Raw genomic sequence first — 23,010 nt, 5'->3', positions numbered from 1 at the left:
ATCATGAGGGGCAGCGATCAAAGGACTTCTGGACTTGGGAAGAGATATTGGACGGAAAAGGACCCTGGGCACAGCCTGGTGAATATCGACGCCCCAAAGAAGAACTGGAGGCAGCGAGAGCGGAGAGGCGCTGGTATGAAGAGGCAGCACGGCAACGCGGATGGAAGCCTGAGAGTCACCTCCAAAAATGTATTGGGGGGGGCTCACAGGGAGTATGGCGATGCCAGGTAGGAGACCTGCGCAAACTCCCTGTGCTTACCGGGGGGCTAGAGAGACCGGGCAGGCACCGTGTTATGCTATGGAGCGCACGGTGTCTCCAGTGCGGGTGCATAGCCCGGTGCGGTACATACCAGCTCTTCGTATTGGCCGGGCTAGAGTGGGCATCGAGCCAGGTAAAGTTGGGCAGGCTTGGTGCTCAAGAGCTCCAGTGCGCCTGCACGGTCCGGTCTATCCAGAGCCACCTCCACACACCAGTCCTCCGTTGGCAGCTCCCCGCTCCAGGCTTCCTGTGCGCGTCCTCGATCCAGTACCACCAGTTCCAGCACCACGCACCAGGCCTTCAGTGCGCTGTCGGAGCCTCCCGCCTGTTCAGCGCAGCCAGCGTTTTCCTCCTCTCCTGCCGCCTGTTCAGCGCTTCCAGAGCCTTCCTCCTCTACAGTGCTGCCGGAGCCTCCTGCCTGTTCAACGCAGCCAGAGCTGCCAGTCTGCATGGAGCGGCCAGAGCTGTCAGTCTGCATGGAGCAGCCAGAGCTGCCAGGTTGCATGGAGCAGCCAGAGCTGCCAGTCTGCATAGAACTGCCAGTCTGCATAGAGCAGCCAGAGCTGCCAGTCTGCATGGAGCTGCCAGTCTGCATAGAGCAGCCAGAGCTGCCAGTCTGCATGGAGCAGCCAGAGCTGCCAGTCTACATGGAGCAGCCAGAGCTGTCAGCCTGCATGTAGCAGCCTGAGCTGTCAGTCTGCATGGAGCAGCCTGAGCTGTCAGTCTGCATGGAGCAGCCTGACCTGCCAGTCTGCATGGAGCAGCCTGAGCTGTCAGTCTGCATGGAGCAGCCAAAGCTGCCAGTCTGCATGGAGCAGCCAGAGCTGCCAGTTTGCATGGAGCAGCCAGAGCTGTCAGTCTGCATAGAGCTGCCAGTCTGCATGGAGCAGCCAAAGCTGTCAGTCTGCATGGAGCAGCGTGAACTGTCAATCTGCATAGAGATGCCAGTCAGCATGGAGCAGCCAAAGCTGCCAGTCTGCATGGAGCAGCCAGCGCTGCCAGTTTGCATGGAGCAGCCTGAGCTGTCAGTCTGCATTTAGCTGCCAGTCTGCATGGAGCAGCCAAAGCTGCCAGTCTGCATGGAGCAGCCAGAGCTGCCAGTCTGCATGGAGCAGCCAGAGCAGCTAGATCCGCCAGTCAGCCATGATCTTCCAGATCTGCCAGTCAACCAGATTCTTCCAGATCTGCCAGTCAGCCATGATCTTCCAGATCTGCCAGTCAACCAGACTCTTCCAGATCCGCCAGCCAGCCAGGATCTGCTGGAGCCAACTACCTGCCTGAGCTTCATCTCAGTACTGGGCTTCCTCTCAGTACTGGGCTTCCTCTCAGTACTGGGCTTCCCCTCAGTACTGGGCTTCCCCTCAGTCCCGGGCTTCCCCTCAGTCCCGGGCTGCCCCTCAGTCCCGAGCTTCCCCTCAGTCCCGAGCTTCCCCTCAGTCCCGAGCTTCCCCTCAGTCCCGAGCTGCCTGAGTCCCGAGCTGCCCCTCAGTCACGAGCTGCCCCTCAGTCCAGTGGGGTTCTGGGTGAGGACTACGAGGTCATGGTCGGCGGCGAGGGTGGACTATCCCAGGACGCAAGGGGGAGGAACTAAGACATTTATGGAGTGGGGTCCACGTCCCGAGCCGGAGCCGGAGCCACCACCATGGACAGACGCCCACCCGGACCCTCCCTATGGTTTTGAGGTGCGTCCGGGAGTCCGCACCTTGGGGGGGTTCTGTCACGCCTTGGTCTTAGTATTTTGTGTTTTCTTTAATTATTTGTTCAGGCCAGGGTGTGACATGGGTTTATTGTGTTGTCGTATTGGGGTTTTTGTAGGCATTGGGATGGTGGCTGATTAGGGGTGTGTCTAGCATAGGCTTGGCTGCCTGAGGCGGTTCTCAATCAGAGTCAGGTGATTCTCGTTGTCTCTGATTGGGAACCATATTTAGGTAGCCTGGGTTTTACTGTGTATTTTGTGGGTGATTGTTCCTGTCTTTGTGTTTGCACCAGATAGGGCTGTTTCGGTTTTCACATTACGTTTATTGTTTTTTTGTAAGTTTATTGTTTTCTTTATTATTTTAATAAACATGGATTGCAATAGCCACGCTGCATTTTGGTCCGATCCTTGCTACACCTCTTCGTCAGAGGAGGAGATAGAAGAAAGCCGTTACAGGTATCTAACATGTTGCATTACCTCCCCCAACTGAACTATGGTAATAATCCATTACACTTTATGAGACAACACAGGAAAAATCAAATAAAAATACCACTACCCCATTCCACTGCTTTAACCCTATCTGATTCTACCCCAGGCCAATGACCTGAGAGGACGGGACACTACCATTCAACTCTTCTGAAGTCAAATCTCCTACCCCCAAGTACTTCTCAGCAGCTGCCCCCACAACATCTATTTTCTGTGGTTTATGTTCCATCTCTGCGATACAGTGGATCACTTTTTCTATGAATGCTAAGCCAACCTTACTGAAACATATATCACTCAATGGCCTATCCCTCTGTTCTGGCAAAGATCTACTATTCACAGGGATCCTCTCAGAATCCCTGTACCACTCCGACCCTGGCCACCTCAACATGTCTCTCTTGCACCAGAAACCTCAGATCCCCAGACCGTTTCTAATCTGTCTAAATAAACCATTGAAAAAGGTGGAATTCCACCAAAAATATTCTTCACAGGCCCTTATCATCAATCAATATTTAGGCTATAAACTATTTGCATTTGATTGTATGTGTCACAAAAGTGTGTATAGGTGGCAGGGAAGTCAGGCGCAGGAGAATAAACTCGGTATATGGAGTAATTTAATAAAACAAAACATAACTCCAAAATCATAAAATACAAATGAAACAAATTGGGTACGAAGACCCGTCGCGCACCAAATACAAACAACACGAAACTGAAACAAGAAACAATCTCTGACAAAGACATGATGGGAAACAGAGGGTTAAATACACAACAGGTAATGAATGGGATTGAAACCAGGTGTGTAGAAAGACAAGACAAAACCAATGGAAAATGAAAAAATGTATTAATGATGGCTAGAAGACCGGTGACGTCGACCGCCGAGCACCAACCGAACAAGGAGAGGCATCAGTATGATAAACACAGTCTGTAAAATAAAGTGTTTTCATGCTGCCTTTTACAGTCTTCACATCTCTTAAAAGCACAAATATTCAGATTGAAGAACCGCTTTGGGTGTTTCAAAGTACTTCTATGCTGTTTTAAAACACTTTTTGTGTATCATAAGTTTACATAAAATAAAAACATCAACCACCAGATCTCTGGTTAGGTGCAGTACTTTTCATGGTTTCATTACACAATTGTGTTGTTTTGAGCCTTTCTATTTTTAGTAGTAGTCGAATTGTCAGCCCAAAATCCATCACAATTAGGTTGCGCATCAAAATATCTTGAATCATGCATTCCTGATTAGACGTGCTTGAGAAAACAATGTATTTGTTGAATTCCTCAGTAGTCTATTTATTATACTTCTAAATAAAGCACTATAAATTACTTTACTCGTGATTTTGGGTCCGACCAAATCATGGGCTGATGCCACCAACTGTAAACGTTAGTGGCGCCAGTGATACCAGGGGAAAACGTTAGCCAGGATCCCTGTAATGGTAATTAACACATATGGTAGGCTAGGTGTTGATTCAGAGGAAAACATGACAGGCACTAATTTGCAATATAGCCTAAGTCGTTAGCTTGGCTTTTATAATGTATAAGGTTAAGTAGACAGGTAGACAGGCAAACAGACAGAGAACAATAAAAAGCACAGAGTGACAGCAGAGAAGATGCTGTATGTGTGGGGATGGGGTGTGTGTGTATGCCTGGTGTTCAAATCAAATTTTATTGGTCACATACACATGGTTCGCAGATGTTAATGTGAGTGTAGCGAAATGCTTGTAGTGTAGCGAAATGCTTGTCGGCACCGTCGCGCGGCGTGATGTGGGCTGGTGTGGATAAAATGCCAGGGCTGAATTCTTGTCCCCGTCCGCCCCTTGGTTACAGAGAGAAAAGCCTGCAATCAGCTAAACCCATGGCTTGCATTCTCCTCCACTGAGGGAAATCTAGAATCTGATAGCAGTTCTCTCCCATCTATATACGCTATTGAAACTAAAGCCCAGCTGTATCAACTAGCCTGTTATTAATTACCATGTTATTGCCTTGGTGGCACAGCACCACCAAACATCCCTCTCACTTTGATGGTATGCCAGAGATAGGGAACCCCCTGATGAAAAACAAAGCTATTTTGAATGTGGGAATGAAGCTATGGTGGTTTAGACAGAGGAGAGTGTAATAATAAACTATCAATGAAACATTCCAATGCTCTGATGCAGGTACACCTCCTGGGCTATGAGTTCTTTATTCAATCACATCTTAGAGGGTTCCAAACCTCCATCACAATGCTCTGATGCAGGTACACCTCCTGGGCTATGAGTTCTTTATTCAATCACATCTTAGAGGGTTCCAAACCTCCATCACAATGCTCTGATGCAGGTACACCTCCTGGGCTATGAGTTCTTTATTCAATCACATCTTAGAGGGTTCCAAACCTCCATCACAATGCTCTGATGCAGGTACCAAACCTCCATCACAATGCTCTGATGCAGGTACACCTCCTGGGCTATGAGTTCTTTATTCAATCACATCTTAGGGGTTCTCCATCACAATGCTCTGATGCAGGTTCTTTAGTTCATTCAATCACATCTTAGAGGGTTCTATACCTCCATCACAATGCTCTGATGCAGGTACACCTCCTGGGCTATGAGTTCTTTATTCAATCACATCTTAGAGGGTTCCATACCTCCATCACAATGCTCTGATGCAGGTACACCTCCTGGGCTATGAGTTCTTTATTCAATCACATCTTAGAGGGTTCCAAACCTCCATCACAATGCTCTGATGCAGGTACACTTCCTGGGCTATGAGTTCTTTATTCAGTCACATCTTAGAGGGTTCTATACCTCCATCACAATGCTCTGATGCAGGTACACCTCCTGGGCTATGAGTTCTTTATTCAGTTACATCTTAGAGGGTTCCAAACCTCCATCACAATGCTATTTTCCTGGGCTTTGATTCTTTATTCAGTCATCTTAGAGGGTTTCAACATTGTTTCTATTTATTATTATCATCAGCCATCATCTTAAGTGTAACAAGCACAATAGCTACTGTATATAAGATTCATGATGCATTAAGCTCTTCGCTTTTTCAAGCTGCACAGCTAATCAGAACAAATAATTATCCATGTGAAGTAGCATCCATACATTTTCATTCAGGGCAGATGTTTTTGGAAAATGTGTCGACCAAAGCTCTTTTACCAGGCTAATAAAGAGTGCAGCCCACAAACACCTAAGTAGCATCCAACCTTTACTGCCATTTAGTCAGTTATTTAAATGTTGGGTATTTTTTCAGATGTTTAGACAATGATATGCCAACTTTGAAGCTTTGAAAAAAAAAAGTTTAGAATTTTTAGTTTAAGAGGTATATTTTTCACAGTTTTCCGTGCTGATAGTCTCTTGGCTTGTTAGTAGAAAAGTGAAGCTGGAGCTTTCTTTTCTCTGCAGGTGGTGAGGCTCCACTATGATTGTGTCTCTCTGGCAGAACTTTGATTCAGATGTCTCTGGGTTTTGTGGTAGGGGAGAAAATAATACAACTGAGAGATCAGTTTAATGCTGAAGTGGATTGCAATGCAAAACTGCCAAATCCATTATGAGTCACACAGCTGGTTTTCATGCAGAAGAAGTGAACATTTTTTTGTTTGCCTGCAGTGTGGGTCATGCCTGTCAGTTGTGCATCATTTGTTGTTTTATTCATGTACTGCAGTGTGTGACACAGCCTTTATGTGGTGCTTTATTACAAGACAGCTACACAAATGGTCTGATACGAACAATAAAGTGGTATTGAAATTAAATATGGAGAAATATAGGTAGCTTTGGGTAGATACAGATTGATTTGTGACTCCATGAGCCAACAAACTTCTACTTTTGTTACAGAGGATGAATAACCACCAATACATAAAACGTATGCACACATGACTAAATCGCTTTGGATGAAAGCATCTGCTAAATGGCATAGACATGTATTATTATATGCATGCATATTATCATGATGTGTGACTGAACCATCTGTACAACATGATCTTTTTATCTCTTTAATAGTAATCTCGAAGAATAAATCTGTCAACTCCTAAGGTTATTATTCCTTAGCAAACTCCATCTCCATTCTGTCTTAGTTGTCAAGGTCTCATCAATTTGTCTTGGTATCAAAACATTTCATATTTGCCTTGGTGACAAACTTCTGTCTGCCTGTAGTTTTTTCTCCAAATGAAGTAATGGAAATGCCATTGTTCTTGGTTGGCAGTGTACTGTAAGTGATTGAAGAGAGAGTGCACTGTATCAATGTGCAAATATATTTAATAGTCAAATGCACCTCTGTTCCAGTTCCATCTTTTCTCTTCTCTTTTCTAGTGGAGAGTAGCTTTTAAACGAGTGCAAAAGGATGATGTGACATCAACAGTGATCTTTTTTTGTCACCCCCCCCCCATTCCCAAAGTTCAATTGCTAATGAGCGTTAGCCTGTAAAAAGCGAAGCCATCGGAACATAGCAGAGAATAGGGAGCCTGACAGTTGACAGTGAGAGGGAGAGAGATAGAGAGATGAATGGAATGAAACATAACTGCAGTATGCTGAATAATTTAGCATGCAGTCCCCAGTACAGATCTGACTACTCCTTCATTTAGAAAGATTAACTGAGTCTACAAATCACTCTGGTGTCAATCTTTTGCACTTTTCTGTGAACTAAAACTATGAATAATTCTTCTTTCATATCTCCCACTGTAGTTACTCTTTTTATGGGTCCCCCTCTCTTCATCCCTATTCTTTTCATTTTTAAAGAGCGAGATGCATTTGTTATCTGTGCAGTCAGTACCTGTGGTTTAATGAATGTTATTTATGTGTGCTGCCCTTATCTTCCTTATTCAAGGCAGCAACTTTTGAAACAGATTGATTCAAAAAGCATAATTTGTACTGGCATCAGAACTACATGATGATAAAACATAGTGTGATACAGTGATACAGATAGGTGAGTCCTACTTTGTCAATGTTTAGGTCAACAGGAGACAACTCAGCCAACTCCTCTGTGGTAGTCAGAGACACTATACTCAAACAGGGTCTAACATCTAACATGTCACAAAAATAGCGTCCTAACATTTCATTAATCCAGAATCTTCAAAGAGGGAATGGGAATGCCACTGACAATGCCTCCATTTCTTTATTTATCATATTCACTTGCAGTATTCATTCCCTCCACTTGATTGAGACATTTCCCAAACTCTCCTGTTGCCTTAGTGATGAGCGTCATCCCTCTACCCTCAGTAACACACTGGTCTGCTTCACCGGTTTCATTAAATATTATTATCTTCCAAACTCTTAAATGCATTATTAAATTATTTTTAGATGTTGTATTGTTACATACAGCAGATAGGTGCAGTGAAATGTGTTGCTTTACAGCAGGGGTGTCCAACTCATTCCATTGACAGACTAGTGTGTGCTGGTTTTTGTTTTTTCCTTTCAATTAACCAGTTATTCCCAAACTGGGGTACGCACAATGCCGTCGGGGGTACACCAAATAAAAATGTGATTCACATTTTAATTTTTTTTTTTTTAATAAAAAAATAAAAAATCTTCACATTTTCAAATAGTACATTCATATTTTCCAACGGGGCTATACATTTGGGTGAGGTTTTTTTCTCGCCTGAGTAGCCTCGTTTCACTGCCAGAAATACAATTAAACCATCTAGTGTTCAGCAAAATAATAACACAATATCAAATACAGGTAGCCTAGTCAAATAATTAACATCCAATCACATTAATCGTTACTCTCTCGCGGGAAACCTTCACGCTTGCGCAGACATTTAGAAATGAAACAGGACAATTTGAAAAATAAAACACGGGAGTTTGAGCAAAAATAAAGATGACTTTCGTGTAGTAAGACATGTATAAAAGCAACAGATACAGTTGAAGTCGTAAGCTTACATACACTTAGGTTGGAGTCAATAAAACTCCCTTTCCAACCACTCCACAAATTCTTATTAACAAACTATAGTTTTGGCAAGTCGGTTAGGACATCTACTTTGTGCATGACACAAGTAATTTTTCCAGCAATTGTTTACAGACAGATTATTTACTTTTCAGAAGTTTACAGGCACTAAGTTGACTGTGCCTTTAAACAGCTTGGAAAATTCCAGAAAATTATGTCATGGCTTTAGAAGCTTCTGATAGGCTAATTGACATCATTTGAGTCCATTGGAGGTGGACCTGTGGATGTATTTCAAGGCCTACCTTCAAATTAGTGCCTCTTTGCTTGACATGGGAAATTCAAAAGAAATCAGCCAAGACCTCAGAAAAACAATTGTAGACCTCTAAAAGTCTGGTTCATCATTGGGAGCAATTTCCAAACGCCTGAAGGTACCACTTTCATCTGTACAAACAATAGTGCGCAAGTATAAACACCATGGGACCATGCAGCCGTCATACCACTCAGGAAGGAGACTCGTTCTGTCTCCTGGAGATGAACGTACTTTGGTGCGAAAAGTGCTAATCAATCCCAGAACAACAGCAAAGGACCTTGTGAAGATGCTGGAGGAAACAGGTTACAAAATGATCTATTTCCACAGTTAAACGAGTCCTACATCGACATAACCTGAAAGGCCGCTCAGCAAGGAAGAAGCCACTGCTCTAAAACCTCCATAAAAAAGCCAGACTACGGTTTGCAACTGCACATGGGGACAAAGATCGTACTTTTTGGAGAAATGTCCTCTGGTCTGATGAAACAAAATAGAACTGTTTGGCCATAATGACCATCGTTATGGAAGAAAGGGGGAGGCTTGCAAGCCGAAGAACACCATCCCAACCGTGAAGCCCGGGGGGGGCAGCATCATGTTGTGGGGGTGCTTTGCTGCAGGAGGGACTGATGCACTTCACAAAATGGATGGCATCATGAGGAGGAAAATTATGTGAATATATTGAAGCAACATCTCAAGAGATCACTCTGGAAGTTGAAGCTTGGTCGCAAATGGGTCTTCCAAATGGACAAGGACCCCAAGCATACTTCCAAAGTTGTGGCAAAATGGCTTAAGGACAACAAAGTCAAGGTATTGGAGTGGCCATCACAAAGCCCTGACCTCAATCCTATAGAAAATATGTGGCCCGAACTGAAAAAGTGTGTGCGAGCAAGGAGGCCTACAAAGGAGAAATGGGCCAAAAGTCACCCAATTTATTGTGGGAAGCTTGTGGAAGGATACCCGAAATGTTTGACCCAAGATAAACAATTTAAAGGCAATGCTACCAGGATTAAATGTCAGGAATTATGAAAAACTGAGTTTAAATGTATTTGACTAAGGTGTATGTAAACTTCCGACTTCAACTGTACCATTAATAAGAAGGTGCTAGAAGCATCTTATATGGTGAGCTACCGAGTGGCTGGCTAGGACAGGCAAGCCCCATACTATTGTGGAGAACTTAATTCTTCCTGCTGCCGCGGATATGGCTGGGACATTGCTTGGGGAAAAGGCCAAAAAAACAAACTAATTGGGTACACTGCAGCATTCGAGAGGCTCTTGCTGCCAAGGGAATGCCTGACAGCTTGAAAGACGTTTTGGACACTACAGTGAAAATGTGTATTTTCTGCACTATGCAATGATATGGGTAGCGGCCATGTAACACTTTTACAACATACAGTAGTGTGCTGGTTATCAAGGAGCAAAGTATTGACACATGTTTTTAAATTGAGAGATGAGCATAAAGTTTTCTTTACTGACCATCATTTTCAGTTGTTTGACCGCTTGCAGAATGACGAGTTTCTAACACGACTGGCCTACCTGATGTTTAAGATTACAGGGACTCTCCGCAACTATATTCAATGTGCATGACAAAATTTAGGCTATGATTAAGAAGTTGGATCTCTTTTCTGTCTGTATTAATAACGACAACACACAGGTCTTTCCATCATTGTTTGATTTTTTTGTGTGCAAATGAACTCCAGTTTATGGACAATGTCAAATAAGATGTAGCGAAGAACCTGAGTGAGCTGGGTACGGAATTACGCAAGTACTTTCCCGAAAGGGATGACACAAACAACTGGATTCGTTATCCTTTTCATGCCCTGCCTCCAGTCCACTTACCGAGCGAGCCTCTTCGAAAATGCAGTAAGCGATTCTGTGAAAATTGAATTTAATCAGAAGCCACTAACAGATTTCTGGATAGAGCTGCGCTCAGAGTTTCTTGCCTTGGTAAATCTCGCTGTTAAGACACTGATTCCCTTTTCTACCACGTACCTATGTGAGAGTGGATTCTGGGCCCTCACTAGCATGAAAAATAAATACAGGCACATACTGTGTGTGGAAAATTATTTAAGACTGAGACTCCAATACAATACAATGTGCATCCTTTCAAGCATACCCTTCTCATTAAACCTGTGTTGAGTTCTTCACAATTTTTGATGAACAAATATGGTTTTGTATGTAAGATGGCTAAATAAAGAGCAAAACTATTGATTATTATTATATTATTATTTGTGCCTTTGTCACTTCCCACGAGCCGGGTTGTGACAAAACTCACACTCATTCTTATGTTTAATAAATGTATCGTTGTCACGTCCTGACCATAGAAAGTCTTTATTTTCTATGGTGGAGTAGGTCAGGGCGTGACTGGGGGGTGTTCTAGTTTATTATTTCTATGTGTAGTCTAGTTTTTGTATTTCTATGTTGGCCTGGTATGGTTCCCAATTAGAGGCAGCTGTTTATCGTTGTCTCTGATTGGGGATCATATTTAGGTAGCCTTTTCCCACCTGTTGTTTGTGGTATCTTGTTTTGTATTGTTGATTTTGAGCCCTACAAGGCTGTACGTTCTCTTATTTGTTTTTGTTACTGGTTCTCATTCAAATAAATTATGATGAACCCAAATCACGCTGCGCCTTGTTCTACTCATTTCGACGAGCGTTACAGAAGATCCCACCACAAACGGACCAGGCAGCGTGGCCAGGAGAAGAAGAGATTCTGGACTTGGGAGGAGATAATGGCAGGAGACAAAAGCCTTCCATGGAAGCAGACGCAGGAGGATCCATCGTGACCACAACCATGACGGAAGCCCGAGAGGCAGCACCCCCCCAAAAAATTGGGGGTGCACATGGGTTGGTCGGCGAAGCGGAGGGGCGAATCTGAGAGCGAAGAGGAATATTGGGATAGACTGAGCGAGGAGTGTTGTGAGTTAGTTGAGGGGAGTGATGAGGTAGAGTGGATGGTTTGGTGTCTGGAGCAAGACAGTCGCCGTGAAGAGCGTGGGACCAATCAGGCACCATGTTTTGCGGAGATACGCAATGTGTCTCCAGTGCGCATCCACAGCCCGGTGCGTTCTGTGCCAGCTCCTCGCATTTACCGTGCGAAAGTGAGCATCCAGCCAGGAAGGGTTGTGCCGGCTCAGCGCTCCTGGTCTCCAGTACACCTCCTCGGTCCAGGATATCCTGTGCCGGCTCTACACACTGTGCTGCCAGTGCGCCTTCACAGCCCAATGTGTCCTGTGCCAGCGCCCCGCACTTGCCGGGCTAAAGTGAGCATGCAGCCAGGACACGTTGTGCCAGCTCTATGCTCCAGACCTCCAGTGCACCTCCACAGCCCAGTATATCCTGCGCCGGCCATACGTACTGTGTCTCCAGTGCGCCTCCACAGTCCAGAGCTTCCGGCGACAGTTCCCAGTCCAGAGCTTCCGGCGACAGTTCCCAGTCCAGAGCTTCCGGCAACGGTTCCCGGTCCGGAACCTCCAATGATGGTCCACGGTCCGGAACCTACAACGACGGTCCACAGTCCGGAACCTCCTGCGATGGTCCACGGTCCAGAACCTCCAGCTCCATGGCCGGAGCCTTCTCTTGCACCGATGCCCAGTCTAAGCATGGCGTCCAGTCCAGCTCCAAGGTCAGAGTCTTCTTCTGCGTTGGTGCCCAGTCCAGGCACAGTGTACAGTCCCACTCCATGGCGGGAGCCTTCCCCTGCGCCGATGCCCAGTCTAAGCACGGCGTCCAGTCCAGCTCAGCTGGAGGTTGAATGTTTGAAGGGGTATGGGACTATAGAAAGTTTGGAAACCACTGCCCTAGACAACCAGGTGAGGGGAGTGCCTTACTAATTAATTCATCAATCAAGTACAAGGGAAGAGCAAAAAACTGCAGACACTCGGCCCTCCGTGGAATGAGTTTGACACGTGTTTAACAGGGTCAGCCATAGTAGTAACAGTGCCCCTGGAGCAAATTAGGATTAAGTGCCTTGCTCAAGGGCACAGATGTTTCACTTTGTCAGCTCGGGTATTCGAACCAGCGACCTTTCGGTTACTAGCCCAACACTCAATGAATTATATAAGGTTAGAGTGTTGGGCCAGTAATAGTCATTCCAAAACTATGTTCTAAACTGCTAAAAGCTGTTCCATGGGATCGAAAATTAAGACACAACACTTGTTGATATTATTGCTTTAGATAAGTAAACTCAATTGTCAGTTTAATTCTTAATTTCTTTGAAAAACATAATTGTATTCACTGCAATTAGCCAAACACACGGGATCTTCTGGACACTCACAGTGATAGAAAAGCTCTGTCTGATTGAAGGAGACGGAATCCCAGTAAAAACACTTCCGCATGCTGCTGTACAGAAACACCAAAATCAAACTAATGAGCAATTAGCCCACCAATGAACTTATGTCAACATCTTTTTTTAGACCGCATCATAGACCGCATCACATAGATGGCCTTCACTTGCTCGGATGCTTTCTCCGGTGAGATTTAATTTTTACATTTATTTCACCTTTATTTAACCAGGTAAGCTAGTTGAGAACAAGTTCTCATTTACAACTGCGACCTGGCCAAGATAAAGCAAAGCAGTGCGACACAAACACAGAGTTACACATGGAATGAACAAGCGTACAGTCAATAACACAATAGAAAAAAAGAAAGTCTATATGCAGTGGGTGCAAATGGCGTGAGGAGGTAGGCAATAAATAGGCCATAGGAGCGAAGTTATTCACAATTTAGCAGATTAACACTGGAGTGATAAATGAGCAGATGATGATGTGCAAGTAGAGATACTGGTGTGCAAAAGAGCAGAAAAGTAAATAAAAACAATATGGGGATGAGGTGGGTAGATTGGGTGGGTGGGCTATTTACAGATGGACTATGTACAGCCGTAGCGATCGGTTAGCTGCTCAGATAGCTGATGTTTAAATTTAGTGATAGCTGATGTTTAAATCCAGCTTCAGCAATTTTTGCAATTTGTTCCAGTTACTGGCAGCAGAGAACTGGAAGGAAAGGTGGCCAAAGGAGGTGTTGGCTTTGGGGATGACCAGTGAGATATACCTGCTGGAGAGCTTGCTACGGGTGGGTGTTGTTATCTTGACCAGTGAGCTGAGATAAGGCGGAGCTTTACCTAGCATAGACTTATAGATGACCTGGAGCCAGTGGGTCTGGCTACGAATATGTAGCGAGGGCCAGCCGACTAGAGCATACAGGTCGCAGTGGTGGGTGGTACATTCAGCCTATTCAAATTGAAAGACAATCATAAAAACACAGAGAGATGAAGGATACATTATTATTAATATTTCTTTTTTTGTACATTTTTTGGGGAAGCCTGGCTTCCCTTGGCATCATTAAATACATGCCACTGCTGGCATTATACCTAAAGCGGACATTGCCATTGGCTGCACAGAGTCGCATACACAAAAATCCCATGCAGCCTTGATTTCAAGTTCGAACACTGAAATATGAAATGTAATCCGAAATTCGATTACGCTGATAGAAATCCTCATTATTTTGTTGAGAAATTTTCAACTTGAGTGTTATTATTTCTATATAGCCTACACTTTCTTGTTCTGATGCTCACCAGAACAAGAATAGACTGACGAGTTTCAGAAGAAAGTCTTTGTTTCTGGCCATTTTGAGCCTGTAATCGAACCCACAAATGCTGATGCTCCAGATACTCAACTAGTCTGAAGAAGGCCCGTTTTATTGCTTCTTTAATCAGAACAAGAGTTTTCAGCTGTGCTAACATAATTGCAAAAGGGTTTTTTAATGATCAATTAGCCTTTTAAAATTATAAACTTGGATTAGCTAACACAACGTGCCATTGGAAGACAGGACTGATGGTTGCTGATAATGGGCCTGTGTACGCCTATGTAGATATTCTATTTAAACAATGACCACAAGAGCAGTTACACCTCCGACACTGCCAAAACATCAGCTATCGCCGGTTAGCGCTTGATCTGATTGAATCTAGGCGCTAGTCATCCAATAATAATCAGTGCGATCTCTCTCTGACTCAATCACTGAACCCAAAGCAAACAGGGATGCTCTAGTTTGTGACAACCAATCACCCAATAATAAAACCGGCTTCATGGTCTTTATACAAAGTTGTGTCTTTGAGTAATGTAAAGACATTCATTCTGCACGACAACCTCATTTTTGTATCATCATTACCCTTTTGTTCTGTTAAGGCATTTGTTCACTGGCCTATGTAAATATTTGTCATCTCTTTGAGCTAACAACCATGAACACAGACAGCAATGAATGTGAGGAGGCACCAGATGCATCAGACAGAATAAAGTACAGTGCTATCTGCAATATTAATGGAGTCATTATGGAAATGAGGTTATTGCTTTCATCAGTTACAAAACCACACACAGATGCAGATGAATTGATCTTCCTCGTCATTTAGCCTGGCCTATTCTGTTTGTTCACAAATATCTCCCCAAATTACTGTTGACTGAATTGTAAATCTTTAACTCCAGTTCACTTATCAATGAATGACATTGTGGCGTTCCAATGCACATCTAATGATCAGCAGCGACCTTTCGCTGTGTATTTCTAACTGTCCCAGTCACGTCAGTTCCAAACAATCACATCACTGGAAATGTATTTGAGGATTACGGAATAGTAAAAAAAAATTAGAGTTGTCAACTTTTGGTGATAAAATTTATTATTGCGCACACAACTCAAACAATCAAAGAACAGTAGTTTCTATCATGCAGTCATTATAACCAACTGAAGCCTAATCTTGTACCGGGAACAATACACACTTTGGGTTCAGCATCATGGTCAGCGTCTTAAAGCGCTAGTGATGTCTGGTGGTCACTGCACAGTGGAGTTATATCTACGGTCAAGGATTCACACATACTTTATTACAATCATTATGTTATGGTTGAGAACATCAGGGAAAAAACAACAGGAATAGGAGGGGATCCCATTGGAAACTAGATTAAAACACCACTGTTTATGTAGTGTTACTGTGATGCTCTGTAAGGCTGCATTTAGACAGGCAGACTAATTCTGATATTTTTATCACTAATTGGTCTTTGGACCTATCAGCTCTCAAAAGACCAATTAGTGGGGGAAAAAATTGGCCTGCCCGTCTAAACGCAGCTTTAGATTCATGTAGAATAATTCACTTCAATCTCCCATCTCCTTGTCCATGGTACAGCAATATTGATACAGGAAATTTCTGAATTTCAATAACTGATCTTTAGACCAATGATGCCCCCTAGTGTTCGACAATATGAACAAGCACAAGTTAATTTAAGATTTAAAGACTGCTGCCACTAGAGGTCGCTGTAATCCCCTCATGAATGTACACCTGCTGGAGCAGAAACTATGGCCATGCTGTAGTTTGAAGAAACGGATCTTAACAGCATACTTAGCATGTTTAGTGGCAGTTGTTTTTGTTAAAATATAGTTGGTGTTGTTATTCAGAGATCACAGTCAATACTACTCACAAGAGGTCTTCTCAGGTCCAGAAAGTTGGACCCGGACCCAAACAAACCCAAGGACAATCAGACCCTGACAAGAACAGACCCGATCATAAAAATAAATATAAAAAGGGGGGACCCGGATGGACCCAAGAATAGTCAGACCTGAATACAAATGGACCGGACAACAACCAGACCTAGACACGACCCGTACCCTAATGGGTCCGGGTTTAGACCATACCCGATTGGACCGAGTGACAAAAAAAATATGCAAGTTGCTCTTTTGCTTAACAAATATGTTGGCATGGCCTTCTATAAGTCCACAAATGCACAATATTAGCATAAAATAAATATGCTATAGACCAGAGGTATTTAACTCTTACCCTATGAGGTCCAGATCCTGCTGGTTTCAGTTCTACCTGATAATTAATTGCACACACCTGGTGTCCCAGGTCTAAATCTGTCCCTGATTAGAGGGAACAATGAAAAACACAGTGGAACTGGCTTTGAGGTCCAGAGTTGAGTTTGAGAGCTATAGGTTATGTAGAACCGTGGTCGTGTCCATTTGGTTCCATTCGGGTCTATCAGCTGTAGTTACATAGACCCGAGACCCAATGACAATCAAACAGGACCCGACCCAGACCCGAGGGAAAAGTTTGAATTTTGGATCTGGACACGCTTGGGTCTTGGGTATTTGGGTTTGGGTGGACCTGTGAAGACCTCTACTTCTCACATCCCTTCTTCCTCCCACTGACTGTTCCTCTTCAGCCACTGTTTTCCACTGCAGAGCACTGGGGATGGACACATTACCAAGGGAACCAGCCTCAACAGCAGAGAGTGCACTGCCTAGAAGAAATCAACAGACTAGAAATAAGCTGCAGGTCAAAGGTGACATCATGAAGGAATGTCTGAGATGAAAAAAATGAATTGGTTTGAATAGCCCCACCTGTGGCTCTCTCTCTCCCTCATCAGTGTTACCCATCCTCATTAGGTAGTCTATAGTGATGAAACGTAGAGATGGTAACAAGTCTATTCATACAACACTTTAGATATTTGATCATTTATGTGTAATGTAAGCCATTGCTCAATAAGCAAATGAATGCAGGTCTGGGGAACATATCTTTTCCTCTTGTGTGCAGTAAAGTACTTCCATCATAATGCCCATATTTTCAACTTTCATTCATTTGTCAAGAAAGCATATACTACAAATAATGGAGATTTTTTCAAGAAAATAAACATATTGACGATGTATTACATTTTTATTTCAGAATTTTATACAATCTTTACCTGTATAAATCATCTCTTTATCTATAGAAAAAAATGCAATTGCTAGCGCAACCTGAAACCTGTAAATGCTACCTTTTTTTTAACAGGAAAAACAAACAATTTGTTCCACGTTCAGAGAATCAGTAGCATCTCTGTCTGCACTGTATTCCTCTCAGAGATTCACATCAAAAGATAAGAACAAAGGCAACTTCAGTCCAGAGTCAATCCCAACAATCCAGGTAGCTACACTGACTTCCTCCGTGTGTGAGGACTGCTCATCCCCAGGAAAAGGGCACCGCTGCTGGGGGAGGACTGGGCTGAGGTGCCCCTGGAGCTGCAAGAGGCTTCATCCACCCTGTAGGAGATAGAGTTGTAGAAGAGAGGGTTGCTGTGACAGCCTGAGTGCTCACAGCGGGATGGAAAGGGGCTGTCACAGGCACACAGCCTGAAGCACATACAGGAGCAAAGGGCGCTGATGCAGAACTCAGGGTGCTTAGCAGATTCCCTGACCCCAGGGGTCCCCCTGAGCTCCTCAGATGGACAGGGGATGAGGTTGGTACGACTGGTGCCTCCATCCATGGAAAGGGAGAAGTTGCAGCGGCTACTATGCCCATCCTCAGCTTCTTTCTGCTCCATCCCATCAACTCTGTCCCGTGCTGATGCTTCCACATCTGCCTCCTCCACCGCCTTCCCACCCCATGGCCTCTTAGGCACTGCTGCCTGCTCTTCTCGCTCCACCTCCAGGCTCCTGGTTCCCTCCTGTGTGCTGTAGGTGAGGAAGCGCAGCACCACCAGGTTCAGGAAAGCCCCGATCACAGCCAGCCCCACCAGGATGTACATGAAGCTGAAGGCCACATAGGGAATCCTCCTCTGGAGGGCCTCCTTCTTCTGCAGGGCCACAAAGTCCCCGAAGCCGATGGTGGTGAGCGTGATGAAGCAGTAGTAGTAGGCATGGAAGAAGGTCCAGCCCTCAAAGTGGGAGAAGGCTGCTGCCCCAACACAGAGGGTGCTCATGCAGGACAGGAGGCCCACCAGCACCATGTTCCCCATGGACACTTCAGTCCACCGTAATCCCATGCAGCACTTGAGCCTGCAGAGGAGGTAGCGGACTAACGTGTTGATCCTCTCCCCCATGCTCTGGAACATGACCAGCGTCAGTGGGATGCCCAGAACAGCATAGAACATGCAGAATGTCCTGCCAGAGTCTGTGCCTGGAGCAGCATGTCCATAACCTGCAGAATATCATAGTTATAGACACATGTCCATTCCAAAAACATATTGCTGTCAGAGTGCAGTATGACTGCAGTTATTCTGCAATTACTGTGTCCAACCATCACAGTCAACTGTAGTTACTGCACTTTTATTACAGCTTCAAATCTGCAAATCTTTTTTTTAAAGGGGTGTGTACATAGACACACAGACAAACACAGTAACTCTTTAAAACATTTGTTATAGATATATAGATATACAGTACCAGTCAAAGGTTTGGTCACAACGACTCATTCAAGAGTTTATTTTCTACATTGTAGAATAACAGTGATGACATCAAAACTATGACATATGGAATCATGTAGTAACCAAAAAAGTGTGAAACAAATCTAAATATATTTTAGATTTTAGATTCTTTAAAGTAGCCCTTTGCCTTGATGACAGCTTTACACACTCTTGGCATTCTCTTGAATTAGTTCCCACATATGCTGAGCACTTGTTGGCTGCTTTTCCTTCACTTTATTTAACTAGGCAAGTCAGTTAAGAACAAATTCTTATTTACAATGACGGCCTAGCAACAGTGGGTTAACTGCCTTGTTCAGGGCAGATTTTTAGCTTGTCAGCTCTGGGATTCGATCTAGCAACCTTTTAGTTACTTGCCCAATGCTCTAACCGCTAGGCTACCTGCCGCCAAATAGCCCTTACACAGCCTAGAGGTGTGTTGGGTCATTGTCCTGTTGAAAAACAATAGTCTCACTAAGTGCAAACCAGACGGGATGGCGTATCGCTGCAGAATGCTGTGGTAGCCATGCTGGTTAAGTGTGCCTTGAATTCTAAATAAATCACAGACTGTCACCAGCAAAGAAACCACACACCATCACACCATGCTTCACGGTGGGAACCACACATGCAGAGTGTCACGGCCGTTAAAAGATGAGGACCAAGGTGCAGCGTGGTGAGCGTACATTTTCTCTTTATTTGGAAAATTGACGCCAAACAAAACAATAAACACTACAAAAAAACAAACCGTGAAGATAAAGGCTATGTGCCCTAAACAAAGTCAACTTCCCAGCAAACACAGGTGGGAAAAAGGGCAGCCTAAGTATGGTTCTCAATCAGAGACAATGATAGACAGCTGTCCCTGATTGAGAACCCTACCCGGCCAAAACATAGAACTACACAACATAGAACATAGAATACCCACCCCAACTCACGCCCTGACCAAACCAAAATAGAGACATAAAAGGATCTAAGGTGAGGGCGTGACACAGAGATCATACGTTCACCTACTCTGCGTCTCACCAAGACATGGAAGTTGCAACCAAAAATCTCAAATTTGGACTCATCAGACCAAAGGAAAGATTTCCACCAGTCTAATGTCCATTGCTATTGTTTCTTGGCCCAAGCCAGTCTCTTCTTCATATTGGTGTCCTTTAGTAGTTGTTTCTTTGCAGCAATTCGACCATGAAGGCCTGATTCATGCGGTTCCCTCTGAACAGTTGATGTTGAGATGTGTCTGTTACTTGAACTATGTGAAGCATTTGTTTGGGCTGAAATCCGAGGTGCAGTTAACTCTAATGAATGTATCCTTTGCAGCAGAGGTAACTCTGGGTCTTCCTTTCTTGTGGCGGTCCTCGTGAGAGCCAGTTTCATCATAGCGCTTGATGGTTTTTGCGACTGCACTTAAAATAAACTTTCAAAGTTCTTGACATTTTCCGCATTGACTAACCTTCATGTCTTAAAGTTATGATGGACTGTCATTTCTCTTTGCTTATTTGACCTGTTCTTGCCATAATATAGACTTGGTCTTTTACCAAATAGGGCTATATTCTGTATACCAATCCACAACTGGTTGGCTCAAACACATTTTAAGAAGGAAAGAAATTACACAAATGAACTTTTAACAAGGCACACCTGTTAATGGAAGTGCATTCCAGGTGACTAACTTATGAAGCTGGTTGAGAGAATGCCAAGAGTGAGCAAAGCTGTCATCAAGGCAAAGGGTGGCTACTTAGAAGAATCTCAAATCTCAAATATATTTTGAATTGTTTAACACTCTTTTATTACTACATGATTCCATATGTGTTATTTCATAATTGTGACATATTTACTATTGTTCTACAGTGTAGATAATAGTAAAATAAAGAAAAACCCGGAAATGATTAGGTGTGTCCAAACTTTTGACTGGTGCTGTATATATAGGGGTCTATGTTATTTTACTCTCTAGAACAGTAGTATCTGTCATGCAACCCTTTATAACTTCCAATTTTGCTAATAATTCAAACCAAAGTGCAGCACCAGTCACTCAGCGCCCGTAAGGATAAACTCTAGGCTAGAGGAATTTTTTATTTTTACATGTAAAAACAGATTGTTGTGGTTAGTCATACCAGTATGCCTGGTTTAATTTACAGAGCAAAGAAACCCATAAAGCATCGATACATATCAAATTAACTTACCAATCGTTGTGATAACAGTGATGGCAAAGTAAAAAGATCCCGCAAATTTCCACTGTCTCCCCGCGCGATGTGGCTCCGACTGTAGAACCACTCTCTCGATCTCCCGGTAGTCGTCCTGAGTGAATCCGTACTTCTTCTTCAGCTCGTTGCGCTTTTGTTCCAGGATTTTTTTCTTCGAGCTCTCGGTCTCGGACTCGAGGGCGTCGAACACCGCGGCTCCCACAAGCAGGTAGGATATCATACACAGGATGAGAGAAAGGATCCGAATGTTCTGCACCTTCATCCTCACTCCAAGCGAACTCGAGTGGGCACTGAGAAGAGAGTGGGTGTGTTTTCCGAAGAGAGACCAGTGGACACGCCAATTCTGTTAGAACCAAGCGCGCATGAATTCATTCATCCATTCACATACCAATTAAGAGTGGCCTACATAGTTGATGGATATAACTCATCAGTGGCCTAGGCTTATAGTATTATGGTAGATTTTAAGGTAAATGTGCCGCTCTCTTTTTTTTTACACAGGCACTGCATACATTTTCCATAGGCTTTGGAGTTTGTGTTCTCATTTAGGCCCTATGAGTTCCGGTGTGTATAGTCTATTCTGAATGGCCCAAATTAAGACTGACTGGTGTTCATCCGAGACACGTAGGTTAGGCTACTGGAACGTTTTTTTACGAGGCTACCAAAGAGCATCCTCTAGCCTACATTGCTCTCACTCATCTTTAACCGACCCAACCTCTAATGTGAGAAGGCAGCTTTGTAGATCATTTGAAATTATACCATTATCTTTATTTTAACCTAAATTAGTTAAATAAACTGGGGGCCTTGACCAAAAGTCATACTGCGCTGTGATTGCATTGAGCAGTGATGCTGGGCCCTGTTTTGTAATTAATGAATGGTGGTCAGTGGGATGGCTTCAGTTGGTGATTGCTGTTAAGTTCTTTTGGTTCTTATTAAAGGGGGCACGGCACTGTGGAAACAGCTGGCCTTTTCATACTCTTCTCTCTTGATTACTTTGCTTTGTGAAGCGTAGCCTACATGTGTGAAGTATTCACAAAACGCTTGGCTAATGTATTACTCTGACTGATGAAGCATGAGCCTGTGGCAGATTTGACCTTTATAAAGCACACTTAGTCCCAGAGTGATCAATGGAGCCTTCATAATTAAAGCGGCAATCAGCAGTTGAAACAATAACAAAGCATCTTCCCCACCCCTGTTTCTTTAAAGATAAAAAAGCTGAGTTATAGGGCTGGAGAAATGCAACCTCTCTTAAATTCATAAACAGCTCCAAGGAAGGGCTGACCATGAATGATATCGAAAGTTTAGTTTGCTTTGTTTACAAACATTGGAGTGAAACAAGTTTATATTTTGGGTTCTGATCTTGTACGACAGTTGAACTAAGCTCATGAGGCATTTATAAGTTATATTCTTCAATAATAAATCGGTACCTTTAACTAATTCAACTTGAACTAATTTAAGTCCAAAAATGGATGAAGCAACTGCAGATTGCCCTTTTAACTATGTCAGAGAGAGAGAGAGAGAGAGAGAGAGAGAGAGAGAGAGAGAGAGAGAGTGTGTCAAGGTAGCTAACCATGTGTGTATTTAATGAGCCCCAAAGCATCAAGACTTAAATGTCACGATTGCTCTGAAATCCTCAAAGACTAGGACATGAGGTAAATTTACATGGGTCTGATTAGACACAGAGACCATGATACAGCATTTAATTGGTCACGCCCAACAACACACCAGAGGTCAGAAGAACATAAGGAAATTATTATTACTCTAAAACAAGTCTAACAGTGTTATTTTTGTTTTTGTGCATACCAGGTTACATTTAAATTTGTCCAGCATGGCTTTGTTTTCTCTACTGTAAAAAAGATGAGAACAATCATTACTATTTGAATGGATTTTGTCCAGTTAATCAGTTAATAACCAAAGTCTAAAGTCCTCTCCTGTCCATGTGGCATCTACATGCATAGTTATTATGGCAGATCACTTATAAAACTACAGCTTAAAGTAAGATACAAATGATACAATAGAAATACACTGAGTGTACAA

General features: G+C 43.6%; 1 protein-coding gene across 1 annotated transcript; it reads right to left on the bottom strand.

The window, feature by feature from the left end:
* Positions 1 to 17,264: 17,264 nt before the first annotated feature.
* On the bottom strand, positions 17,265 to 21,592 carry LOC112255466 (potassium channel subfamily K member 15). Its single transcript, XM_024428446.2, has 2 exons — positions 20,956 to 21,592; positions 17,265 to 18,522 (listed from the first exon to the last, which is right to left on the bottom strand). Exons 1-2 carry the CDS (start codon positions 21,236 to 21,238, stop codon positions 17,534 to 17,536), a joined length of 1,272 nt encoding a protein of 423 aa, XP_024284214.1. The 5' UTR covers positions 21,239 to 21,592; the 3' UTR covers positions 17,265 to 17,533.
* Between the last annotated feature and the right edge of the window lie 1,418 nt (positions 21,593 to 23,010).

Source organism: Oncorhynchus tshawytscha, linkage group LG07, assembly GCF_018296145.1.
Source record: "Oncorhynchus tshawytscha isolate Ot180627B linkage group LG07, Otsh_v2.0, whole genome shotgun sequence".
In the NCBI taxonomy this organism is placed as follows: Eukaryota; Metazoa; Chordata; class Actinopteri; order Salmoniformes; family Salmonidae; genus Oncorhynchus; species Oncorhynchus tshawytscha.
The sequence above is the reverse complement of the archived record's forward strand: the minus strand, read 5'-3'. Positions and strand labels throughout refer to the sequence as shown.